General features: G+C 53.4%; 1 protein-coding gene across 3 annotated transcripts in view; it reads left to right on the top strand.

The window, feature by feature from the left end:
- The first annotated feature begins 352 nt into the window (after nucleotides 1-352).
- The window catches only part of LOC144103818 (uncharacterized), a 205,264-nt gene continuing 196,847 nt past the window's right edge, over nucleotides 353-8,769 (top strand). For 2 of the 3 annotated variants that reach the window (XM_077636519.1, XM_077636518.1), the window contains exon 1: nucleotides 353-670. In XM_077636519.1, the coding sequence (XP_077492645.1) occupies nucleotides 457-670 (214 nt within the window). In that variant the 5' untranslated portion in view covers nucleotides 353-456. The remainder of the gene's footprint in view (nucleotides 671-8,769) is intronic. The other variant, XM_077636517.1, reaches the window with a different exon arrangement.

Here is an 8,769-nt window from a genome sequence, read left to right as displayed (position 1 = left end):
CTTTATCACTGCGTTGTTAATCTTCCTTAAACGAATTGCTTTGGAGTCTTGCAGTACTCCTAAATGAAGCCATCATGCTCCCGCACTCTGGCCAAGTGCGGCAAGCACGTGACTTCCGGGCCCATCTCGGGGTCAACGGGCGACCGCACCGCATATGAGCATTCACCCGTGATTGAGGTGTGCGAGCGCAAGATCCAACAAAGCGACGAGGAGCGGCTTGCGGCGAGCGCCGGCCGCACAGCTGTTCCTTCATCGGCCGCAGCTGCGACAACGGCAGACCGCGCTAGGCTAATTGCGTGCAGCGCTGAGCGCCCCTAGCAGCCCAGAGCCAAAGAGCTCTCCTGAGAAGTCGCATCGCAACGAAGGGTACAGATTTCGCGAGACCGTCGAAAGCTCAGCAACTGCACGAGAAACGAGGAGAATGTCAGCGATCAACCATTGTGGTTGCGCCGTGTGATGAATTCAGCTGCCGCCCTGGGCGCGCGAGGATACGCCAGCTCGGCTGCACTGAATTCGGGGGCGGTCGGGCTCAGGCAGACGCAGGCGATGCAGCTCTCCCCCTCTCCCGACGCAGGCGCCGAGCCAAGACCGAGTCGGCAGCCGCGGAGGGGAAGCCATGTTCCATGTGCCAACATGTCCGTGAGTGACCCGCTACTCAAGCAGCTCAAAGGTAGGAACAACCGCCGTTCAGACGCGCAAACCTCGCACGCTGTGCTTACTCAATACAGCGCCCTTGCTACAAACTGTGCTATGAGCGAACAGAAAGCATGGCGACGTGGCTGACGGCTGTTGTGAAAAATTTCCGGAAACGGCTCGCAGCTCACAACGCTCGTGCGCTCTTTGTAGAGACGCGAAATTTGTGCAGTGTATATGGAATGCGCACCGTGTGTTAGGCTACTTAATGAAACCGGTGGATCTTGGCACCTCCCGTGTTGATGAAAGATTTACGCGTTTAGAGCGAGGAAAATCCGTCGCAAAAGAGGAGGACGATAGAAAATACAGCGCAAGCTTTTGTTGCCTGTTTCCATCGTCCTGGTCTGTCGCGCTGCTTTTTCTCGTTGTAAAGCTATCATCGAGTCCTCTCATTCAGTTCATTGCGCGCTTGTCGCTTCCCTAACCACAGCCCGTGTGAAAGCGTATCGGTCCCAACGCCGTGTTCGGGCGAAAATGGCACATGTAACGTCCCCCTGCTCTCAGCGGTGCGACACTGACAAGCGGTTAAGCGCGTGACGTGGTCCACTAAATTGTGCTCTCTCTTCAGCTTTGGCCTGTCAACAACATGCTACACTGTAGACATCAACTCTTATCTTCCGATTGTTTATCATTCATTAAGAAAAAAAACTTTGTATATGGAGAGATTTGGTTCATCTACCTCTATTTGAAAGAAAAGAGCTGAACAAAAAGACACAGCAGATAAAATCCGCAATTTATAGCAAATGCCATAAACATGTTTGCTGTATGCTGCCACTTCAATTCTTCAATCTAACAAAGTTACCCCTAAAAATGTATTGATTTCGCAGGAATTCTATTAGAGTCAACACTTAAGATTCCCTCCAATATCGCTGATCTTCATAGGAACTGCGCACATGGCATTAAAGCGCAAGTTATGCCTATGCATATTTCCTCTATAGACATTGTTCTACATTGCATTTTGAAATATTTATTTCAAAGACGGTACTGTTGCTTGGGCAATCCTCACCCTACTGATATTTGTTTACCATGCATTATATATGCACCATTCTAGTGCAGCTTAGTTTTAATTTTGCACACGAGTGATATGACACGTTATCACAAAATGACCCGGTCGCAGCAATATCCACGATGAGCGACGGCAACAGGCTGCAGCATTTCATGCAACACAAATGAAGAATGCATGCAAATAAAATAGCAGAAGATCAGAGAACGCCGCTTGTGGCGCAGCGCTGTAGAAGAGGAAAAAATTGGTGGTGGTTTAGCTCCGGTTAAACATGGAGTGACGCGATAGCTACAGCTGGCCGAGTGGAACTTGCTCAGCAGCTGCTCCGCATCACGTGACCAGCCACGGCGCCACGCGAACCACGTGGTCAACCACGTGACAGCGTGGCGGCACAGCCACGGTGGCGGCGCAGCCACAGGATGGCAGCCCTGCCACAGGGTTGCGACGCCACCACACTGAAGGCTCGAAATGCTACCGTAATGTAGCTATAGCTACAAAAAAGAGTCGGAACAGCAAGAAGTGCTACAGGGGTAGGGTTGCACCGAGGCAAAAATGTTAACGCCAATCATTAACTGCATTTGGTTTCTTGTAATTGTCATGCATGCCAAAGAAAGACGTTCTAAGTCTGGAAACTTTAGCGCAATAGCATTTGCCTATTCTAGGTTGCTTGAGCAGAGTAACAAAAAATACAAAAAGAACGATGTTTCCGGCCGTGATAATCGACAACGATCGCTTCTGTTTAAGCAAGAAAAAGACCTTTGGCACTCTATCAAGTTTATGTTAAGCCCATCGGGCCTGAGCGGCAGCGCTTGTTTCCAAGGCGGTTTGTGCCCCTTGCTTGTTCCCCCAGGGCATGCTATATTCGAACCACGCCAGCTGCATTTTCCTTGGATAGCAAGGCATACAGGCGCCAGGGTTTCGAACATGTTATTTTTCCAGAACAATAACATTTTTTGTTGGGACTTGTGGACGTTATTGGTGCAAAATGCGCTGCACATAAAATGCCTGGTTTTCTCAGTGTATACAGATGCAAAGTAACACTTCTTTTCACAGTTCCTCTGCTGCAGATTGCAAACAAACTTCTATGTAAGATTAAGATTACCGGGTGGACGAGTTAAGGGCCAAGCTAGAATCTTGGATTTAATTTGGCAAAGACTGTACTACCAACCGTTGCTCGAGTAACAAGTCAGCGCTAAAAATTGTCGAACGTTTATGAAAGCGGACCTGTGTTAACCTTTTAAAGATCATATTATGAAGCAGTGAAAGGAAAAATATAATTTCTAAGTTATGACAACTAGTGCGCCCAAACTGAAAAGAGCAAATAAGGTGCCAGTTTTTTCGCAGCCCTGAAATTTAAGAACTATGTACATCGAAAATTCGCAGCGATGTGCACTTGGCCCATTTTGCACAACTAGCCGTAGTTCGGTGGAAGATAAACTGCAAGGTATCTAATCGTAGTGAATTCCATCGAAAGAGCGGTTCTTTGTTTGGCAGAGTAGGAAATTGCATTTGTAACAACGAAAATTGTTCTGGCCACTGCAGTGCCTGCACTTTGTCTCTGTTACTTGACGCTGTGATCTTTTCTAGAGTCTGTTAGCTCCCAACGTTTCGAACAAGAAGCTTAAGACTTTCTTTAAATTCTGCCACTTTTCTCTTTGACATCATGGCTGCTGTGTTCAAGGTGTGATCGGTATTTAAGGCGAGTACGGACTCTGGGACTTCGCTGCCGTGATGATTCTTGCAGGTCATTGCTGTTGTGGGAAGCGAGAATGATGCTACCTGAAAGATAAACTCGAATACAGCATGGAGGGCAAAGCCTTACTCTGTCGACCAAGAGACTTGTCTTCGTCAGGACAGTCACGGCCATCCTTGGGGAGGACTACATATACCCCTCCACGCGAAAAGGAAGGAAGACGTGGGAAGAGGAAAAGAGACGGACTTTGGGTAGTGGAGGCAAAACAAGGGAATTGAAGCGATATCCTTTCGCTTAAGAAGTTCTATTCCTTGTGAAAGTCCGCCCTCTGATCAGCGAATTGAGCTTTCTCTCCTTCCTCACCTGGTCCAAGGTTTTTCTTTGTGCCGCAGTTGTTACGATACATTTTGACAAAAGGCTCGCCCTTTAGGATACTTTCCAGGTAACAGAATGAGTTACACACAATTTGTGTCGAGAAAAACGGTTGATCTCGATCTCAGTCTGGGTCAATGCATTTACTTGAACAGGTAAAATTTGAGCTAATTCCCAATGCCCAAAATTCACGACCAACCGAAAATCAAATGATTATTCGCCCCCCCCCCCCCCCCCCCACCCCAAAGAAAGCACTTCAAGTGTTTCTCCTTCACCGGCTATCTGCAAGGGCCAAGGGAGAAAAAACAACTTTATCCCATAAATTTTAAGAGCGTTAGCTCTTACTCATCACGTTTTGAGATTTCGTGGGATCTGCTACCACCCTGAGATCACAGCGCCATCTGTGGCAGCAACTACTCATCACGTTTCGGGATTTCTTGGGGTTTGCTGCTACCCTGAGATCACAGCACGATCTGTGCCAGCAACTAGAAAAAACCACATCTCGCATTGAGACTTGTAGCGCATCTACAATAGCGCTGTAGAAACAACAACCTGCCGCGTGCCAGTGATGACGCAACGATCCAATTTGATGGTTAGAGGTGAAACTATGATGTCAGGGGCGAAATGGAGGCATAGTTTCGGTTTCTTGAATCCAGGATAGCAGATAAAATTTGTTGTGCCCTCCCATCCCTTTCCACCTCACCCCCAAAAATATCCTATGACGGGTTTTAAGGGAAGTTTATTGGGCACAGATCTGATAAGGGACCGCCATTCCTCGCTCGTACAAAAGATACAGTACTGCGACTAATGTCGCCCGACACACATACGCGCACACAAGAAGCAAAACTGTCCCCCCCCCCCCCCCACAAAAAAAAAGAGTTCAAGGAGGTTCATAAGCGCGGGGGAAGCACGCTGTAGGGAGCCGCACAATAACACCGCACACAAACATCGCGCACATCAATTGCGCGCACCACTCAATATGGAAGCAGCCGCACCATCACACAGCCCTGCTTGCGACGATGAAGGGCGTGCTCCACCCTCGCAGGAACTCTTCTTCCTGCAGAGTCACCCTGTCTAAGCACGCCTGCTTAAACAGGCGCGCTCGGACACGCTGCAGCATCGGAAACATGGCTTGTTGGTGTCGGCCCTGTAAGGAAGCGACGCCTCTCTGGTGTCACAAAATAAAAGCACAAGCACATAACAAAAGCCACACAAAGGTGTCGCCCGGACTGGTGCGCGAGTCAAGCGACAGAAAAAACATAAGCGACATCAGTCACCAAAAAGTGCGCGTCACAACGCACTCAAATAACGCGTACTCCGTTCCGTTGCACTGCGGACATCGCGAAGACGGAGCGATGCCCCACGCTGCGATGCGGACTCTCGTGGGCAAGACTCTCCAGCCTCGCAGCCAGCCGAAGTCACGGACGTCTGGTGGAAGAGAGAGAGCCGTCAAGTCTCGCCACCGCACCCGCCTGCTCCGCTCTAGCTGCTTTGGGGTAGCCTCCTGTATTGCAAGGAGTTTGCAAACATGGGAGGCTTGCGTCTGCGAAACGTCGACCTGTGCAGGGTGGCGGTGAGAGTCTCGGCCGTCCGACAAACATACCGAAAAAACCTCGGCTGCTGTTCGGCTGTAGGACTTACTAAATGACCAAAAAGGAGGTGCCGCGACGTCCCGAGAAGGTAGGCGAGAAGCCCTCGCCCCGGGTAGTCGGCGGCGTTGCCAAGGTCGCGGACGCGTCGGACAGCGAGAACGCTGCAGATTGTGCGGAGGTTCGCAGGCTGAACCCGCCCATGCGCGTGGCAAGGCGGAGAAGCGCACGTGTGACGGTCTCCGTCTTTCCCGCCCCGATAAAAGCTCCACACATTGTGGCCAAGCGAGGCATGAAAGTGCGCGGCGGAGAAGCAACGCAGGCGATGTAAAAGAGCGGCGCGTACACTGAATATCTAATAATAAATGGACGCTCAGACAGAGATAAGCGAAAGCGCGCTGCCGCTGCCAGGCGTTGCTCTGCGATTACTCTCAACTGAGCCCATGACTCGCGGACTACACCCCATGAGGAGAGGAACACTTCGCATAGCATTTTCGCTGCCGAGACCCACTCCACATCGCCTAGCAGGTCTGACGCAAAAGCGCCGAAGCGCAGAGCTTTGATTTTGCCCCTGTTAAGGAGGGCGCCGTACAGCTCACTGTAACTCGCAAAAAGCCGTAAAAATGCTACTTATCTGTCCTCGTTCCGGACGAACAGGGACACGTCATCAGCCTACGCGGGCCCCTTCACCTGGCCTTGGCCCAGCAAAGGGAATCCGCGCATCGATGGACACTCTGCTATGCGGCGAAGGAGCCGGTCTAAGCATAATACAAATAACATTGGCGACAGGGACAGCCCTGTCTAATACCACGCTCTACACTAAATGGGTCGCTTAACACCCCGTTAAAAAATAAACGAGCTGTAAGGTCGGGATACAGCCGTTGTAAGCGCTCCACGAACTCCGGTGGAATGCCGAAAGCCCGGAGAACACGAAAAACGTAGCGGTGCTCAACTCGATCGAAGGCTTTCGCCTGACTGAGTGAGACGAAACAACCCGGTATTCCCGTTCTCAAGTGAACGTGAACAAGTCACGCGTTAGTGCAAGAGACGAGAACGCCGAGCGTCCGGGCACGCTGCAGGTCTGCGCTGGGCTTAAGAGCACAGCTAAAACATTGCTCAACCTTTTAGCCAGCAGTGACGCCACGATCTTGTAATCTGCATTAAGCAGAGTGATCGGGCGTCACGCCTGCGGGTCAGATGGGCACCCGCCAGGCTTTAGGATGAGCTCTACACGTCTCTGTCTAAAAGGCTTCGGCCTCTAACCATCCCTTGCATGGGCATTCGCCATCTGGAAAAGGTGTTCCTTCAGGCCAGAGGTGTTCCAGAGTAGAGCATCCGCCTCGGCTTCTGGACGTGATGGGTTCGACTCCTGCTGCCTGCCGAGTACCCACCGGTTTCCTCAAAATGGGTACAAGCTATGACCCGGCCTGGTGCTCGGCTTGCTGGGATGGCATGGCTAGGCAAAGGAGCCTGTTCCTGCAAATCCCGTCCTTATGGGCTTGGAAGAGAGACAGCGAAAATAGAAAAAGGGCCATAAATGGGCGTCTACCGCACGAGGTGGATTTAGGGTTGCTTGACGGCGGAACTTATCTCTGACCGGTCAAGGTAACTGCGGTCAAGACCCTTTTCCGAAGCATTTCACCCCAGAATAGCCGCGCACCATGCCGGTGGAAACCTTATACTAATTAGAAAATCGGTGGGTCCCTGGCGGTACTAAGGATCGAACCCAGCACCACCCGAATGCGAGGCGGATGCTCTGCCATTAGTCCACGCTTCTGTCAATACGCCACGCCACTAGGCCACGCTTCGGTCACCTGGCATAGAAGCTGGTGGGAATGCCGTCACGACCTGGAGCTGAGGTAGCGTTCATGCCTTGAACTGCCGCGAAGAGCTCCTGTGAGCTAACTGGGGCGCTAAGCTGTGTGCCTAGATCACTCGGCACCAGAGGCAACTGGCCGCAAAAACTGCGAACGGCGTCAGTGAAAGGGGCTGAGCCCCGCCTTCCGGCCCCGGACAAACAGTTGCGAAAAGTGACGCGTAAAAGCGTCAGAGATGACAGCCGCCCTGCTGCTCATGGAACCGTCAGGCAGAACCAGCTCTTCCCCACGAACCTGCCGTGCCTCGTCCGGCCTACCTGCTCGCAACCGTCGTAGCACGGAGGGATCCTAAACTGGCCTGCCCTGTACGAGCGCCTGGCTTGCTTCACGCTAAGACTGGTGGAGTAGCGTGTGGTAGCGCGCTTTAAGTAAATTAAGATAATCGCGCACCGCGAAGGTTAGCGGCGCGCCTCGCTGCACGGCGCGTATACGGGCGAGGGTGTTGTTTATCTCGCCCGTGATGCGCTTTCTGCGCTGGCTCCCTTCGCGATCCAAAAGCGATCGCAAGGCTGCTTTTGTATCGTCCCACGACTTGGGACCTTCGTCGTCTCCATCCGGGCTTCCCAGCGCGCGTTCAAGAGCTACCACGCTCGACCAATCTGTCGGCAGACATGGATCCTAACGCCACGCGTCTAAACGTGGGGCACCCCCGCCCATGTTCAGTACTGCTGACTGAGGCCGGTGATGGCTAATACGTGGGGTGCCCGGAGGAAATGCGAGCACATCACAAGAAACCACACATCACATCACACACACGTCGGGCGCCGTTTAGGAGCTGGCTCTTTGCGCGTCGTCCTCCCGGCGGCGGGGCGCACGGCAGGCCAGGCCGTGGTCGTCATATGGGGTGAGGTCCTGGCGCTGCGCGCAGGTAAGGTCCCCCGTCAGGCGCAGCATGGAGCCGCTCTGGGTAGGCCCACCCTCCTCCGTCAGGGTCGAGGTGGACTCCGAATCCCGACTCACCTCGTCCGCCGGTCCAAAGGGGTTATAGTGGATCGGGGGAGAAAGCTCCTGTCACTGTGTAGGAGACGGCCGAGGCCGTCGGGCGAACGAAGGCGAAGAGCTCTCCGGCAGCGCGTCGGCAGTCGCGTTGGTGAGGCTGCCTGCAGCAGGTGTTCCGGCCTGGTCCGCCCGGGGGCTGTCGGCCGGGTTGTTCTCGGCCAGCTCCTCCCGGGGGATGTCGACCGGGTGGCCCTCAGCCTGGTGCTCCTGGGAGGTGTCGGCCGGGAGCTGCAGGTGGTCGCCGCCAGCTTCCTTGGGCGGCTAGGTTCGGGGCATCTCGGACTTCCTGGTGGCAGCCGCATCCGCATCGGAACGCGGCCTCAGGCAATCAGCCGCCGCGTGTGGTCCCTCGCATCGCCTGCATGCCGCTGCAGGCCTCGCAGTGCGAGCACCGCGGCATGCGGCACGTTACACCGACGTGGCCCTCCTGCGCGCAGCCGAAGCAAACCTTATGCTCCCCGCGGTAATCGCACATGGCGCGGCAGCCCAGTACGGTGATGAAATTGGGGCACCACCTTGCGCATCTCCATGCGCACCTGCCGC

This window comes from Amblyomma americanum, chromosome 9, assembly GCF_052857255.1.
Source record: "Amblyomma americanum isolate KBUSLIRL-KWMA chromosome 9, ASM5285725v1, whole genome shotgun sequence".
Classification (NCBI taxonomy): domain Eukaryota; kingdom Metazoa; phylum Arthropoda; class Arachnida; order Ixodida; family Ixodidae; genus Amblyomma; species Amblyomma americanum.
The sequence above is the reverse complement of the archived record's forward strand: the minus strand, read 5'-3'. Positions and strand labels throughout refer to the sequence as shown.